At 50.5% G+C, this 18,075-nt stretch overlaps 1 protein-coding gene across 12 annotated transcripts in view; it reads right to left on the bottom strand.

The window, feature by feature from the left end:
- Positions 1-955: 955 nt before the first annotated feature.
- Positions 956-18,075, bottom strand: part of arhgap33 (Rho GTPase activating protein 33) — a 63,207-nt gene continuing 46,087 nt past the window's right edge. For all 12 annotated transcript variants that reach the window (XM_069185110.1, XM_069185098.1, XM_069185103.1 and 9 more), the window contains 8 exons: positions 17,308-17,453; positions 11,941-12,142; positions 11,220-11,356; positions 10,090-10,164; positions 8,294-8,904; positions 7,461-7,641; positions 6,561-6,913; positions 956-6,232 (listed from right to left, as the gene is read on the bottom strand). In XM_069185110.1, the coding sequence (XP_069041211.1) occupies positions 4,022-6,232; positions 6,561-6,913; positions 7,461-7,641; positions 8,294-8,904; positions 10,090-10,164; positions 11,220-11,356; positions 11,941-12,142; positions 17,308-17,453 (3,916 nt within the window). In that variant the 3' untranslated portion in view covers positions 956-4,021. The remainder of the gene's footprint in view (positions 6,233-6,560; positions 6,914-7,460; positions 7,642-8,293; positions 8,905-10,089; positions 10,165-11,219; positions 11,357-11,940; positions 12,143-17,307; positions 17,454-18,075) is intronic.

Genomic DNA, 18,075 nt, shown 5'->3' with positions numbered 1-18,075 from the left:
GCAATTTAGAAAGTGGTGATCAGTTTCCCCTAACTACATTCAGCAGGACAGTGGCAGAATATATAGACATTACCCTAACGCGTCTGATACACGGTTACAAAAATGGGAAATTAATATGAAAGAGAGGGATTTTTTTTGTCAAGATGGAGTTGGGGTAGATGTAATAGTACGAGGTAAGGAGTGGAAATTCCGCGAGTTCGCGTTGTTCAATATTCTGAGTCTACACGATCCGGGCCACACCACAAGTCGGGCCGGTCCTAATTCAATTTACTAATGAGCAATGTAAAGGCGTGGTCGGTACCGTGCGGTACTGTACTAGGTCATACTGTCACAAGGGCTGGATCTGTAAAGAATTTTAGCGTTCAAGAACGCGTGGGGAAAAAAAAAGTCCTGGACTGCGTTTGTTGTAACAGGTACCTGATCTGTACTTCACAAGATTATATATAATTGATACATTCCTGACATTATTGTGCATTATATACAACAATCGAATAATAGTCTTCGTTACGCCCACTGGGTGAGTCGACCGATCTTGCTCTGCAAGGTGGAGATGGGCTTTCCTTAAACGCCACGTTCCCTAAACCTGGCCGCGATCCCGGCTTGTAGGAGCGACTTGCTCACCCACATTCCTTTATCTGTGAGCGGCTCCGCCCTCGCTCTCCGTTACCTTTGGGAACCGAGTCGTTCTTTTCTTTCAGTAGTCTTTGAACAGCCTTTTCGTGTTTTAACTTCGGTTTTCTCTCGCCTAACGCGCCCTATATTAACCAAGCGCGCTTACATTCCTCGTTTCTATGTTGTGCTTGTTCTGCTCTTTTTCCAGGAAAGGAGCACGTTAAAAACCTAAAACAGTTTTTATAACTCCGCCTTGGTCTGGCTACAGCCTTGACCTAGTCGCACAATTCTTCAAAGGTCATTTCAGCAGGCGCACACAGACACACGAATGCAACCCTCCCTCTCACAGTTGAACAAATCTGATTTATTGGTGTTAATATTCTAAATTCGATCTTCCAAACAGATTTTTTTTTTTTGCAGTTGTCACATACTTCACAAAATGGCTTCATGCAGATCTGTTGTTTTTTTCTCGCTTGTTGCTTGGTTACAAAAATATCAGAAAACACACTTTCAGAAGGTGGGGACAACATTGCAAAAAATTAAAGTTTGCGCCAATAGGAAACCCGAAAGAGCAGCTGGGCTGACCCCACCCTGCCCGAGTTCAACACTTGACACAAAAGTGATCGTTCCTTCATTTTTCAACAGGGAGGAAGTTCCTCTCATCTGCATCAAATGCATACTTGTGCTGCACATCACTGGGTATCGATGAATTCAATGCAAGTCCTTCAGTGGCAGTTATGTGACTTCTGGGAACAAGGAAGTTCATGAACACAGCAGTAAGACAACTGCATTCCAAGATCTGAGCAGGTGTCACAGGTTTGGGACACTTTCCCAAATTTAGGAATCAGAGTTGTAGGATGGAATGGCCTAGCACTTAGAATAAAAAAAAAAAAGATCTGGTCATAACAGCAAGGTCCACATTTCTGCCCAGCCTCCCTATGGGTGAAAAGTTACTGAACATCTCTGTGCTCTGTCTTCAAACTAAGAACCCAGTTTTACATGGTAGCGAAGTGTGTTTTTGGACTGTGGAAAATACCTGCAGAACTCAGTCCTCCAAGCATGGGAATGACTCATTCCTGCCCTGTACCATCAACAGCTTTTTCTGCAGAATGACAAACAACAGAACTCCAGCTGATGAGGGGGCATCTATTCCCAAAGACAGAACAGAGAGAGCTTAGTTTCGGTAACTCAGATCCGGGTGGCAGACAGTGAGGGCCTGTCAAGCTCGGGGCCTTCTTTTTAGGAGTGCTTTTTGTTAAACCAGTGACTCGTTTACCAGAAAACTGTCATTGCAAGAAAGATACAGAGAACAGTTCAGTGAGATGTCCCATCATGCCTCCACCCTGTCCTTCTCCACTACATTCAGTCACTGAGGTGAGATTCCTCTGCTCCTTCAATACCATACAGCACCGTTTCACCACCCTGTCACTGACAGGAATTCCACCCCTCTTCAAACATCATAGAACCAGTGGAAAAAATATAAAACTGGTCAGGCTGCACAATTTCCCCAAAACACTTCCATTCTGCACAACTTGATTCCAAAAGAGCACAACGCTACCTTATCCTTCTAAACCTCTGTTCTCCTCCAGCCCTTCATGAATTATGCTGGCAAGGAAATTCTCTGAGAATTTCCCAGCTCTCTTACAGCACCCACTGAAATGTCCCCTGCACAGCTCAGGGTTTCTCTGAAGCCAGCGTTGAATGGCAGTTCAAGCAATTTCACATTTCTAAAAGACACACCATCTGGACCCAAGATAAAATTGCCCCATTCAGGGGGTCTTCAGTGCCATTAAAATATTAATCATCAGTTTTAAAAATGTATTGGAGTGTGCTTCATACAAATGGGGAAGAACTACAGCAGTACAGAATTCTGTATTTCCATACTTTCAGTATTTCCAACAGCATCAAAGGCGAACACTGAAGGTCCCAGAATTGATCGGAATGATTTACAATGGTCATAATCACTAAAAATTAGCCAGTCATGTTTCAATAGTCCTGAATATCTCCCCCTGAAGGCTCAAAAAATGTTTGGAGACCTTTGGTTGAAAACTTTGATTTGTGTAAGGAAATGGTGAGTTTACTATGCAACATACTATGAAAACTGAAGGTGCTGATGTTACGTTATGGGGGTAGGGGTGAGGGCAGGCAGGAAGATGGCTTCTGCCAATTATACAATATTTGGCTGTTGAAATAATGCTAAAGACAAACTTGATTCATTTCAGATTGGTGTAGTGTGTGCTTTAACAGACACTGGGCTGTCAAAGGTTTTTCTTGAAGTAAGCAACTTGTGGGCTCGTCTGAGGTTCATATAAACTACATTTCCCATAATTCCAGTGCTGCCTTATGAAGATATGGTAAGCCTTTAAAATGAGAGTCCCAAAGGTTGTATCTCAAGTCGAACCCTATCTCTAATTCCCTGCATATAGTTTTGCAAGAGTAGGACCACAAGTTTCAGATCAGCTCACTATAGTGTCTGAACGCCATCATTATGCTGGAGGATAATTCTGTGGAGAAGAGTCACATGTTGGGGATGAGAATTATTGCTAAACTTTATTACAGATATCAGATCACTAGAGCAGTGTGGCCCATGATCGACTTGAGATACAGCCTAAAGTATCCAAATACAAAACTCTCCTCCACACGCACACACAAAAACACACACACACTTGAAATCTGTAAACAACAACAGATACACTCCCTATATTGATATTCCCAAGGCTGAAAGAAGAGTGCACCACAAATTTAAAATGACAAGTGACACAGAAATAGACTCCCTTTCATCAAATGGCAGTTTTCACCGTCACGAACTGTGCTTCTCACTTTGTAACTGTTTAGATAAGAAAGTCGTTAGATACATTGCAATAGCCAGGTTCCAAGAAACTCTATTCTTAAAAAAAAAATTAAAATAAATAAAATGTTAGGAGAAGAACCATCACTCGTTGTTTATGCATTCTTCTCTGGAAAAAATAAAAGTCAGTCCTTTACAAGTCAGCAGCTTTGAAAGTCTTCAGAAAGGAATCCGAGGAACTTTGCTCTTCACTGTACCGAGAATCCATTTCGCTTGGTCGAGCAATATCTGTACAAAGGTACAAAACGGAAACGAACGGAACACGCGCACAAAACATTGTGCTCAACGCCAGAAACACTTCTTAAAGGGACAAGACGTTTTGGACAGCAGGACCTGCAAAAGACTGGAATGTTTCCAACGGAGGCCACCCCTTGGTGAAGAACCTTTCGTTGCCCCTTCGCGTATTCGGCATCGTTCAGGCAACGTTGACCAAAAATAAAAAATTTGATTTAGAGGGGGGGAGAATGGGGGAAAAAAGTCTGAATTTTAAAATAACCCCCCTAGAACCAGGGTCAAGGAAGGTCAACGCGAATCCCTAAAAAAGGAGGAGTGGGACGGCTTTCAGCAGTAGCTGCGCGTCTGTCCCTCCGTGTGAACGGTCCAGTTCGGCCCGGGTAGGCTACCCTGTCTGGCCATGCCACTCTGGTGCCGAAGACCCGGGCGAAGGGAAGGGTCAAGAACTGTATCCCTCCGGGGCACGTTGCCATACTGGGTGAGCATGGGCACCGACTGGAACTGGTACGCGTTGTACTGGCTGGCCATGGTGCGGAACCCAGAGGGACTATGGCCTCTGGCTGTGCCCAGCGTGGACATGGACATGTGGGCCAGGCTGGAGAAAGGAGCCGGAATTGGGGGATCTTGACTGGGGTAATGGGGGTGGGCTTCCACCTGGCGGCCTGGGTAAGGGTCCTCGTAAGAGTGGTGAGGAGGCGGGAGGGAGTCACAGGCGGGGGGGTGGGGCGAGTGGCTCATGAAGTCTTGCGCCGCCCGGTAGAATTTCAGCACCTGGTCACCGGAGGGCATGACGTCGAATGCTTGGCGGTAGTGCCCGCCCGAAGTAGACCTCCGTAGGGCATCCTGCCGGAGGAAAGGGGCACCTCTGGGTGCCGCTTGCCCCTCGAAAGGGGGCCGGGAAGGTCCGGGGCTGTACGTCTGCCGATCGTGGGGTAAGGGACGATCCGAGGAAGTTCCAACGCACGAGCTCTCATTAGCCACGTCTCTTCTTGGCGATTCCTCGCACAGTCCGGCCGACGGTTCTTTCCCTGAGGGCGGCTGATTTTCTCCCGGGCCTTCGGAAGTCTTTTCCTGGGGATCCGAGTGACTCCGGAAGTGCACCGCTGCTTCTGAGCCACCTGAGTCTTCATCCAAGGAGGCGGTCATATTGTCATACTGGGAGACGGCCCTTTTGGGCTGCGGGCTCTCCTTGATGCCAGGAGCGGGCTCCTCCTTCGTGACGGATTCTCTGGGCTCTTCCATGGGGGGAGATTCCGGGGCTTGCCGAGTCTCTCCATCCAGGTCGGTGGTAGTCCAGGTCTTGCCAGGGTTGAAGGGGAAGTTGACGTATATGGGCTCCTTCTGCTCCTGCCTAGAGGGTTTGTGGGTAGGGGGCTGGTGCTGGGAATCCTGTGGAAATCCATCTGGGTTCGCCTCAAAGTAGCGGTAGCAGACCTTGCCATTTTCAAAATAAGGGTGCAGCTGAGAAGCAGTGAGGTCCCCCGAGGGGGATCGCTGGGACCTGTAGGGGTTCCTCTGGTAGGCAGCTACCCCCTGGCTTGGGTGGACTTCAGTCCGGGAGACGGGAACCATCCGGACGATGGAAGACTGAGAGGGCTGAGGCGGGGTGTCCAGGGGGATTTGAGAGAAGGGCACAAGAGAGTGACCCACGGCCTGCAGCGCCCACGTTCGGGGGTCTGCGGTCCAGTGGTGAGGCCGGACCGCCATGCCGTGGACCCTCAGGGCCCTGTCCGCGGGATCAAGGTCCAGTCGGGTGGGACGGTAGGGTGGCCCATCGAAACGCAGTCCCACGCTCGGGTAGCCGTACCGCGCCGGGGAGGGCAGCAGGTGAGGCTCGGGGGCGATCTCGTAATAGAGGTTCTCGCCCTTGGAGTGCTCCTCCGCGCGGCTCTGGAAAGCGAAGTGCTCCTCCGCGCGGCTCTGGAAGGGGCTGCTGGCCGCCCGGCTGTGCCGCGGCGGCGGCAGCTCCCTGGACGGCTCCGCGCGGTGGATCCTCTCCGAGCCCGCGCGGGAAAGGGGCGGAGTGGACTGCGACGCCAGCATCCGCCTCACCCTCATGGGTTCCAGGGAGCGCCGGGAGAAGTTCTCGCTGCGGGCCGGGGGAGGATGAGACCCCAGCTCAGGAGGTTTGGGCGGGACCTTAGGTCGGGTGGGCTGGAAGGCGCGGAGTTGAGCCATGGGAGAGCACTCGGATTTCGAATGGTGCAGACGGGGGTTGGAGGCAGGATTGGGGCCAGACGTGGGGACCTTCTGCTGCAGATGAGGGGCGGAGAACTGCCTGGAGTAGGCGGGGGGCTTCCGCACTTGGGACTGGCTCTCCGAGCCGCCCTGGTCCTCGGTGGGGCTCAGACTGGAACGGTCTGGGGGCTGGTCCGTGGGCTGACAGGCAGCGCTGGACATGATCGAAGGGGTCTTGGACAGCTGATTCTTGTAGGTCGGCCCAGAGTCCGTTTCCCCAGAAGAGCTGCTGGCAGACACCTCCGAGATAGAAGCTCCGGACTCGGACAGCGAGGTCTGAGAGGAGAGGGTGCCGGTGTCCTGTGGGAGGGAGAGCGACAAAGAAGGGATGTTCATTTTCGAATCTGGAACTGAACAGGGCAAGGGTGGTCAGCGCTGATAACGATGAACCCCTGTAGACGGTGTAGGACTCTCAAATTCATCAACACATGCCAGCAACAAAGGAATAACAGCGTGATTCTGCCCCAGTAGCTGCAGCTTTGAAGCGTCACGCAAGTCATCCAAGATGTGGAAGTGCATCCTTTCAGGAAAAGTGCACTAACTCATTCCACGAGTGGAAGACACGTCTTGAGGAATATTACCCAGGAATCCCCGTCAACAGGCTACAGGAACAGCAGCATCCTCTTACCTGTGGCTGACTCCGGTCTTTCTGCTCCCCTTCTGCTTTGTCCTCGGCCTCCACCTCGGACCTCCACACCGACAGAGGGCGCACTGTGGAGTACAGGGGGTTGGAGACCGAGGAGAGGACCTCGCTGGAGTCCACGGAGAGGGACCTCATGAAACGCGCCTCCAAACTCTCCCCGGCCTTGCCCTGAGGCCGGGGGTGGCGCTGGGACCCGGCGGTGGCGGTAGTGGCGGCGGGCTGGCCGGAGGCCTGCTGGAGGGCCTTGTTGGCACTCTCCGCCAGGGCCAGCGCCATCAGACGGGCAGGGTTCTTCGGGGGAGGGGGCGGGGGTATCTGTGAGGAGGGTATCGGCAGACCTGCAGAATCACAGGATAAAAAAAATAGGTGTCATCTTTTGCCTGTGTGCCTTTCTGTCCCTTTCTGCTTCATTTCTCTTTCTCTTCGCCTGAATGAACAGGTAAAGCAGAACAGAAACGACCCAAAGCACTCCTTTCATACCTCAGCCGCTTGGCACTACTCAGTTTTCACACCAGTCCAACGTTTAGCATTAGAGAATTTTTAGCTGTGTTCCTCCACCTCTCCGGAATTCTCTTTGCATTGTATCCGAGATGTTCGTACTCTTCCTTTGGTCAAGCTGAGATTGGAAACCTCCCTTTGTTAGTTTTCCTTTAAAATCGAGATTTGATGTTTAAGGTGGTTGCTTGGTTAATGGCCTGGTTAAGAGCTGTTATTTTAGCAGCTTCAATGTATGAGAACGTGTTATATTGTTACTATAATTATCTGGTATTACCCATTGAGAAGGACCTGTCGGGCTCACCCGCTTGTGACCGAGGATGATCTAGGAGACAGGCATGGTCGGTCAGAGACCCAATTTCAACTTCTGACCTTTGACCCCCGACTAACCTTTGACCTTGAGCTCGCCGCCCTGGGTCAGCTTGCTGCGGATCTCCTCCTGGCAGCTCTCGGTCAGCTGGATGTCGCACGACCTCAGCAGCATGGAGATCATCTGGGGGGGTTGGGTGGGGCCCGAGCCCTGAGGGCCGGTCGGCAATTCGCCAGCTCGCCCGCCGATCATCTCCAGCACCTTGTGAAAAGCCAGACACTTTTATTTCCCCCCAACGTGCCTTCGTTATGAATGAGGTACTTGTGTTTTCATGACATGAAGCGACTTCACAGTTCTACCCATTCATGTTTGTATATTACATTTTGAACACTAGACATTCCCTAGTGGAAATCAATGCCAATCGGCTTCTAATTAATCAATAATAATAATTGCTTACACTTATATTGCGCTTTTTCTGGACACTGCGCTCAAAGAGCTTTACAGGTCATGGGGATCCCCTCCACCACCACCAGTGTGCAGCCCCACCTGGATGATGCGCCAGTCCGCTCCCCACACACCAGCTCTCAGTGGGGAGGAGAGCAGAGTGATGAAGCCAGTTCAGAGAGGGGGGTTATTAGGAGGCCATGATTGGTAAGGGCCAATGGGAAATTTGGCCAGGACACCGGGGTTACACCCTACTCTTTTCGAGAAACACCTTGGGATTTTTAATGACCACAGAGAGTCAGGGCCTCGGTTTTAACGTCTCATAAATGAAAACATATTTCTGACGCAGCACTTTAAAAAACCAGAGACTTAACCAGCTGTGTAGGGCAACGCGCAGTCATGCAGGTATCGTACGGACGGGAAGTTTCCACACGCAGACTTCCGGACGCGGGCCGGGATGAGAGCTCACCTTGGCCGGGACGCTGATGGCGATGGGGTCGGAAATGTCCAGAGGGGGCGATCTGGAGCCCTTCGGGGAGAGGGCATGGGCCACCTTGCGAGTGAAGGACCTCCTCTCGGGAGGGGGGCTGCTCAGCTCCCCGGCCTGGGCCTGGGCCCGGTGCTGGCAGCAGGACAGGGACCGCAGCGGGGGCGCGGCCGCGGCGGCCAGAACCAGGCTCTTCCGGGCCGCCGCCTCCGACTGGTTGAGCAGGGAGTCGGGGTCCTCCGTGAGCGGCTGCTGGAGGTGGTGGGGGCCGCAGCGGAACGCGGGGGGCGGCGGCGGCGGCGGCGACAGCGGCTCCAGCTCGGGGCCTCCTCCTCCTCCTCCTCCTCCTCCTCTCCCTCCGCCGCCCTCCTCGAGGAAGGTGGGGCTGAAGTCCATCTCGTCCTCGGCCAGCCACAGGGCGGGCTCCTGGGAGAAGTCGGGCAGCATGTAGACGCCCTCGGGGTCCTCCTCGGCCTGCAGGCTGTCGTAGGAGCGGCTGGGCTTGAGCTCGGGCAGGAGCTCGGCCTCCATGGCGACCGAGAGCGCGTCGCTGCTGGAGCGGGGGCGGCGCAGGCGCTGGAGCCTGGACAGGCCTGGAGCCCAGGGCGACACAAGCGGCACGCGTCACGAACGGAGTCCAGACCGGACACCGCCCACAGGGGGCGCCAGGGAGAACACACAGTATTGAGTCACCACGAGATACTGTTATTGACACATCGGCACCAACGAGACTCTCTTCATAAACACCCTGTTCACTCCGGAAGCAACTCGTGAGGAATCCTGGAACTGTTTTGGGATTTTGAGGGCGGCATTCCCATACAGTATTTTATTCAATTCATGTCTGTGCAAACCGACACAGAAATACAGTCAGCTTCTTGTCCCTTCACTTAACACGTTTCCTGCTCTTTGCTGTGTAAATCAAACAGTAGTGTGATAATATTCTTTGCATGTTACAATATTATTGCATACAGATTGCAATATATTGATACATGAGGCAATATTGTTTATGAAGTAATCAATGCAGTTAAGGGCAATGTTCTCTTGTTTAAACGCAATATTTGTTTTCCCCGTGGTGCTAACAGGCCTCTGAAGAATGGAGCAGGTCAGGCATATTAAATGACAGGCTGAGCCACAGGTTAGTACTGTCGGGGCCAGGTAATGGTTTTCTGCCGTTCACACAAAAAGGCAGATTGTGTATCCTTCCACAATCGAATGAGCAGTCTTAACATGCACAAGAGCACCAAAACCCGAACACGAAAAGCGCATCAGTCAGGAGCTCCTTGTACCCAGCGCAGGGCCTGATGCAGACACTCATGAAGATAACTGATACTGCATGTACAGCTCTCAGGGCCCTACAATTGGAGCAATGCACTCCTGTACTAGAGGAAAATCACGTGTCTTTATTTTCATGAGGGCGGAGATACCACAGTGTTTTAACAGTTCACCTCTGTGCTGTGTTTGTTTTGTCTCAACATCAAGACAGCTCATTTTCCCTGGGGCTGGACTCTGTGGTCCACAGAGACGTAGCCTACAATAGTGATCACTTTTGCCGACCTTCAGATTTTCAGCATATTTCAGTTCTTCCAGCACCCGAGCTCTTAATGAGGTAACTGAATCAATTTTCTGACTTCAGTGGCTTAATTTAGGCCCTGCAGACACCGAGATCGATGTAAATCTTCGGGGCTGCCCGGAGTGCGGAGGACACACTACTGGTCTGCTCTGCTGTGTGGCTGGTATTTGCAGCCGTTATCAGAGGAGACGGTTTGCGATAGTCTCACCTGCCCCGCTGTGCTGAGAGCAGAGGGATTCCTCACTCTTGGCTGAACGCAGGGTCACTGTGTCCATTCGTGTGCCTGAGAAGAATGAAATAAAAAGCAACATGGCGACAGCTGCTCTCGACGTCCTCAAGCAGTGACAAAAACAGGTGCCCTTTGTCACTGCGAGCCTGGGCTTTCCTTGGTTAATGACTTTTCCTATTACACTGGTAAATAGTTTGGAAGGAATACGAGTCAAACAGGAACAGAAATCCAGGTGGTACAGGTCAAGTCAAGTAGGGAGTTGCGTCGGCATTTGTAGCCCACAAAGGAACAAGTAAAGGTTTATTCCATGCTAATATATTCCAGTATTCACACCTGGAATAAACCTTTACTTGTTCCTTTGGCAGGTGAAGTCAAGTTGAGAGTCTGCATTCAGAAGTTAATATAACAACTTTTGATTTTATTTGGGACTTTTTTCTCCCAAATTCTTCCACTTACACACTTTAAAACACAAAACTGTGTTTATAGGCGGCACTAGACAAATTGGTCTAGTGCCAAAGGTGGCCATATGAAGAATTTCTGTGGAAAGGACAAGTAATTTTGTTTGCTGCCTATTTCACCACTAGAGGGGGTATATCACCAGCAAGCTAAGAAAGGCAGAGAAGACAAGTGGCTGAAATAAAACACTTTTCACCTCAAGCTCTATTAACCCCTGGTTTTCCAGCAGTTCACTACAGTAATGTAGCTGGAAGTTGCCGGTTCTAATCCCGCGGCCGGCAGAGGAATCCTACTCCGCTGGGCCCCTGAGCAAGGCCCTTCACCCCAACTGCTCCAGGGGCGCCGTATAAATGGCTGACCCTGTGCTCTGACCCCAAGCTTCTCTCCCTGTCTGTGTTCCTGTGTGTCTCATGGAGAGCAAGCTAGGGTATGCAAGAAATTGTATATGGCTCATAAAGTGATCTTATCTTCGTTAAATATAGTTTTTATGCCAGTGGCGATTGCTCATCAAGACACGTGGTTGGAGACCAAGTGAAATGGAGCAGAACCTGATCTAGTCTAGTAAACTGTGAGATTATATCAGAAAGGGAGCCCCTGTCACAGCTCTGCCTGGGGTGGAGGAGCTGTACGCCACAGGTGGCTCATGACCTTACCGGCCTGCGACGTCGCTGGCTGGAACAGGGAGCCGATCCTGGTGTGCTTCCGGCGGCCGGATGCCTGCTTCCCGATGGCAAAGAAAGTCTTCCAGCTCCCCCCCGCCGACTTCCGCACCTTCATCCCAGTCTTCCGCCTGCAGGGGGGGGGGGAGATCAGACTGAGATTCCTTCTGCGCGGCTCGGTGTTCCCCCCGCGACCCGCGCCATCCTTTCTACTGTGATCAGAAGGTTGGTCACGAAGGTCACAGCGGAGCAAGTCGACGTGATGTGGGAACTGAAATGGAGTGGACACTGCTTCCACACTTGAGTAAAGGAGCAAAACTAAAAGATAGACCGATCCTCCCTAGGGGTGACGTGGTGGCGCAGTGGCCACCTTGCAACGCTGGGGCCCCGAGTTCAATTCCAGACCTGGGGGGGGGCTGTCCGTGTGGAGTTTGCATGTTCTCCCCGGGTTGGTGTGGGTTTTCTCTAGTTTCCTCCCACAGTCCTAAAACATGTTAGCAGATTAGCTGGAGCAGAGCGATGAAGCCGGTTCAGAGAGGGGGATTATTATTACCATGACTGGTAAAGGCCAGGGGGGAATTTGGACATAAACTGACACACTCACACCAGGGGCAATTTTCCCCAGGAGTGGGAACCACTGGGATATGGCAATAAGGTGTCGCCCCCTGCTGCTGACAAACAAAACCAGACAAAACCATCACCGCGGAGACTCTACCTATCGGCAGGCAAATCCAGGACGGTGTGGAACCGGCCCTGGAAGTCCTCTCTCGGGCCCTGGAGAGCCAGGAGCCGGGCCTGCTGCAAGCACTGCAGGTGGGCCGAGGCCTGGGTCCTCGCCTGGGCCTCCTCCAGGGACAGGAGCCTCGTGGACAGGGACGAGATGACGAAGGACTTGGGCCGGCTGAGGGAGCACCGCCCTGAGAACCGCAACAAAACAAAGACACAAGAGAAACAACAACAACAACAACAGCCATCATTAGAACACAGTTAAAGAGGCAACAGCGCAGTTTTGTTACATCCTGCAGGAAAGCTGGAGGGTAAACACCGGAGAGACCCAGGCCTGCCTTGCATCAAGGTGGCCGGCCTGGCACTGCGGGTCGAGACGCTAGCAGGCGCAGCGCAAAGGACAACTTAATGTGCCAGGCTTGCCAAGCGCTAGGATGCCCAGCCAGTGGCAGAGAGGGCACACACCCCCCGGGAAACGGGAGCATCTCGAGAAGCGTTTGCTGGGATAGGCCCACTTCTGACCACGTCTTTGCTGGCGCCAAGAGACTGCCCTAGAGCAGCAGATTCCGCCGCCATCGGAGAGCTTCGAAGAGGATTCTGGCACCGTATCCGAAACCGTGGATGTAGGCAATTCTAGAACGAGAAGCGAGCGGACGAAAACAGAAATGGGCGCTGCCTGGTGTCTCGTCTCTGCCCTTGCCTGTCTGAATGTACTGTCCAATTTTAACCCTCCGCCAGGAGAGCTGCATCAAACTCATCAGCTTCCCGTTGCACCACACAGCTAACCTTGGGGTGCCAACAGCTGAGCTTTAACTTCACGATGTGTCGGGTATTGCTCTGGGAAGCCAGGGTCAACTCTGACCACGATCAACAGCTGCAATTCGCAGAATCACTGGGAGACAGAGGCCATCACGGACGTGTTAAAACAATGTTAGGCTCTTGATCTGGTCTGGCGCTCCTGAGACTGCTAAGCGGGCAGCAGCAAAAGCCAAAGAAGAGGACAGGCAAGATGGTGCATCATCTGCCAGAGGCTGCTGCTTAAGCCCCAGCCCATATGAGAATGCAATGTGGGATTGCACCAGGAAGCGTCCTGCAAATACACAACGAACTGGAGCCCCGCTGCATTAAAAATGAACATCTTCCTGTTTGGGCCATAGCTCTGTAGGCTAAAGCATGAAAGGGCAACCGTCTGCATGAGCGTATGCTTCAGTCCCTGCGGTTTGCAGAAGACCGAGCCATCAGATACTGCTGTGTTTGAGTGTGCTCGGTTTTGTGCCGGTGGCGGACTTCCAGTCTAAAAGGCAAGGGTGGCCATTCTTATGCAGCAGGGCACTGTATAACTCAGTGGGATTTTGGGGGGTTCCACAGTGCATTATTATATGGGCTGGACAAGCAAGGAAATGAGCCACACGGAGGCCAGAGGTATTACCTGCAAGATGTCTTGGAGAAGGTGTCGTTCAGGTGCACTCACTAACCATATCACAGACATCAAGGGGAGAAAAGACTACATTCTGCAGAAGTATATTCTGTAAACTGCCTCAAAAACCCACAAACCACGACGTCTGTGTCACAGCCTTTTTCGTAGATAACAAGCTAACTCTGAAAATGGAGCAATACGTTAAGACAGCATTCGCTGAAGTAACATGAAGTGAGGCCATCTCTAACACAGCTAGCTACACAAAGCGCATGCATTTCCAACAGCAACATCAATGGCAGTCAAGCTGCATACAAATATGCAACCATAACACAGCTAAAAAAGAAAATGAAGACTTACAAAAACACGATTTCCAATAATCTAGACCTGAATTCTACAGCATAGTTGGGGAAAGTAAAGTTTATTTTTCCAGCCTTGCACAAAATGACAGTAAAATTCAATCGTCACAAGCAGCAAAATCAATCAACCACCTTTATTTGAAATGTGGATATTTATTACAAAAAATAATCTACTTTCTATTAGCTGGGTAAATTTCATTTTCCTACAAAGACTGTACACACGTGTATTCTTTCATGTCAGCTCTATTAAAATGGTCTGTTGCATTCTGGACTTACAGTCAATGACGCTTGAAAAAGACATAACAGGCATCCAGCAAAGACTTTTACCCAGAACTGGGAAAGAGAGATCCAGGGGAGTCAATCACAGCTCCTACTGCAAGGTCACTGACAAACAAACTGCTAACAGAGTAGGGGCTTAAACCTGGAACCAGCTCATCACAAGCTGGGATTCCTAGCCCTCTTCAAAACTGCCAGGCTAAAGCTACATTTTGTAATGGTAGACTCTGATGTAGTTGTCTCTATACATGTTTTTTTTTAAAGTCTTTTTTCTTAATTTCATTGCGATTCTCTTAAGGAAAAAAGTAAAATGCAAAATTCCTTCTGTGTCTACCTTGTAACACTTCCGAAACAAGAAAAAACACTTGCACTCTTATTCCCCATCTTCAAGAATTAAGGATTCCATCATGTTTCCTGCATCAGTGAACCAAGACGGTAGCTTGTTCAGCTCGTCGAACATTATTCCCTAATGTCTGCTTTACCCTTCAGACAACAAAGGCATGATCAGATATGCTGTAGCAAATTGCTTATGAACATAGTAACTCCCAAGCCATCCATACCATAATCAAATCAAGGAACAATATATATATATAATCTACAGTATGATTAAGAGCTAATGCATGTTCCTTAAGAACCTGCTATTTCCTGGTGACCAGATTTCCCCTAGCAGGTAAAACAGTCATTTTGAAAATGCTGGGAAGCTCATACTTACAAACAGCATACTGTACTGTGACTGTAGGGTGTTTGCTGGGCCCTACAATCCACAGTGTCTTAAATGACAGATTTAATACAGAACAGGATTTAAAAAGCATGGTCTCAGGAAATAAAAGTGGCTTACGGTCACTCACACTTTTATAACAAGTTTGCAAATACAGGGTCTGACTCCCACATCCGATTCAGAGTTCAGAGTTCTTCCTCAGCTACAGCAAGCACATTACAAACGCCGCAGAATGGCTGACAGATCCCTCCAGCAATCGGTCCGTTTGATTCCTTGTGCAGGTTCTAGTCTTTAATAAGCGCTTTAGGGCCCGAGTAAACAGGTGGGGAGTCACACCAATGTGAAAATCGCGCTCACTGAATGTGCAAACAAAAAAAAAGTTGCTTACGTTCCCAAGATAAGTTGGCAGAAACCTGACCTGTAAGTATTTGGACAAATCTATTATATAAAATAAAAACGGAGGTATTTAAAATTGACGTCCATACAAACATGTGGATCTATGTGGGTCCTAACGCCCCAGTATAGTTACGGGGACACTATACTGTAAAAAAGGCGCCGTCCTTCGGATGAGACTTAAAACTGAGGTCCTGACTCCCTGTGGTCATTAACAATCCCAGGGCGTTTCTTAAAAAGAGTAGGGGTGTTACCCCAGTGTCCTGGCCAAATTTCCTGCTGGCCTTCACCAGTCATGGCCTCCTAATAATCTCTGAACTGGCTCCATCACTCTGCTCTCCTCCCCACTGAGACCTGGTGTGTGGGGAGCCGACTGGTGCATCATCCAGGTGGGGCTGCACACTGGTGGGGGTGGAGGGGATCCCCATGACCTGTAAAGAGCTCTGAGTGGAGTATCCAGAAAGCTGTCTTAAATGCCACATTAAATCTAGGTCCCTGCCAATTTATTTTGGGAGCAAGCGTTGACATTTCAATCTGAAGCCAAATCTGGAAACTGCAGAGCAAGACACCAGATATGGGCTACCTGGAAGTCGAGGGTTTGAAAATCCCCTCCGACAACGTCAACAGATGAGAGAAGTGTAAGTGAAACACAAACACACAAAAAAGGTTTGTCGACAAAAAAAAAAAGTCATAAATGTGCTGCTAATCATTTAGCCTCCTTAAAATCAAACTCTCCAAGGCTAATTCCCCAAAGTTATTAAATCTTACTCATCATTCACAAGAATTAATAAGGATCTGCAGGCAGCATTTTTACCTATACTACTGTTACAATGATCTGGTGTTACAAATGCCAGGCACTGGCAAGAATAAATTTGGCTTTAAGCAAAATAATTCTTAAGTCTTGAGGCTTAGCCTGAAAGAGCCTGGTTTTGAGATGGCAAAATAGGACCATCTCCTCAGCAGTCCTCCTAGAGTCTGCAGCAACAACGGCCAATGAGATGGTCAGCCCAGTAGGTTTTCTACATCTCTTTAACACTGCAGCTGCCAGAGACCTAGAGGGATTGGTCTTGAGGGGCGGAGCCTGGTACTACTGCCCTGACCAATCAGTGCGAGGGCATCATTCCTGTCTCCTGATTGGCTGAGACTCTCAGAGAGGTTCCTGGCTTTCATTCCATGTGTGCTGTTACCTTCTCTCCTAATTATTCAATTGACTGTCCATGCCACCTCCTCCTCCTCTCCCAGATCTGAACTAACTGAAGTGTTAAAGAAAACTAAAAAACCTTCACAACTGCAATTGTCCAGATCCAGCTGGGTACATTCTACTGCATGCAAGAAAAAAAAAAGAGCACTCCATGTCTGTACAGCTGCAAAGGAAGAGTGCTGAAAACTGCATCAAGGATTCAATTAAACAATTAGATTAAAAAAGAATCACATCGGCCGACCCCTGCTCACAAATGTGAGCAATCACACACACACAGACACCCCCCCTCCCCCTGGTGTCAGTCCTCTGCCTCTGTAATGCTGGTCTGGGATGTGAATCGCGATCTGGAGAAGCCCCCCGTGTCCCTGGGCAGCCGGGTCTGATCTCGGGCCTCGCTCAGGCTCAGCAGCCTGCGTTTCTGGGACTGGCCCGGGATCTTTCGAAAGGCCCGGTCCACTGCTAGAGAAACAGACAGCGTGCTGAGTGTGCCGCCACGGTGGGGGGAGGGAGGACCGGAATACAACCCGAAGACGAGCGGACGCAGAACGACCCTCGGGCTGCTGCCGATGGGTCCCAACTCTGCAATACACCACACGCCCCGAAGGGTGCAAACCTGTCTAGAGAGCCTCCTGGACTTCCCCACAAGCACCTCTTCCAAGCGACCGACTGGCCTCAGTGCCTCCCAATTTCAAAGCTTTCCCCGTGAAAAGTATCACCGTGACCTACACAACCAAACTGACAGTGGCCGTGCACATCAGCGAACTGATGGCCAGCGCTGACAAGCCACGCATAGGGTCTGAAGGAGAAATTACAGGGAGAGGGGACCCTCGTTCAAAACAGTGGCTGTGTCCTAACACTTCTTTACACAAAGGGTGGCAGGAGCATGTTACAATCTACCCAGCCACTTCGCCAACACCTGCTGTTGCACTGCAATTTCCCTCACGGGATCAATACAGTATCGATCTGGTTCAGGTCCAGGTGGTTTTGGCTCCTACCTGTGTTGAACTTGCCCACGGATGTGAAAGAGTCGCTGAACAGCAGCTCCACGTGGCTGAGCAGAAACTCCACCACCACCGACTGCACTCGGACCTCCTTGAAGGCCTCAGCGCTGCCCAGCCCCACAGCCTCGATCTCCTTGGACCTGTCGAGACACAATGGGGGGAGAAGGGGGGGGGTCTTAAGCTGAGATCAAAAGGGACTTAAGATAAGAGATAAGATCACTTTATTGGCCATATACAATTTCTTGCACTAGGAATTCATCTTTTTCGCAGACCCCAGCTTGCTCTCCAGGAGACACACAGACGGGGAGAGAAGCTGGGGGTCAGAGCGCAGGGTCAGCCATTGATACAGCGCCCCTGGGGCAGTTGGGGTGAAGGGCCTTGCTCAGGGGCCCAACGGAGTAGGATTCCTCTGCCGGCCGCAGGATTTGAACCGGCAACCTTCCGGCCACAGGCGCAGATCCTGAGCCACAGAGCCAGCGCACCGCCCCTTTGGGGGTAAATTAAAATTTCTTTCTTTCTGCATGCAGAACTCTGGCAGGAGGAGAATGCTGATGTTCGTGATAATCGTTTATTTAGAAGGCAGGCGAGCGGGTTGCAGTGCCCTTTTCCACTGTGATTGAACTGCTCAGAGAATCTCACAAGACTTAAAAAGGAACCACTGGCCTGTTCTTAGTGGTTTTCAATGGCCTTTACCCATCATGGCCTCCTAATAATCCCCATCTCTGAACTGGCTTCATCACTCTGCTCTCCTCCCCACTGAGA

The sequence above is a fragment of the Lepisosteus oculatus genome, chromosome 27 (genome assembly GCF_040954835.1).
Source record: "Lepisosteus oculatus isolate fLepOcu1 chromosome 27, fLepOcu1.hap2, whole genome shotgun sequence".
In the NCBI taxonomy this organism is placed as follows: domain Eukaryota; kingdom Metazoa; phylum Chordata; class Actinopteri; order Semionotiformes; family Lepisosteidae; genus Lepisosteus; species Lepisosteus oculatus.
This window is presented reverse-complemented; position numbering and strand designations above follow the sequence as displayed.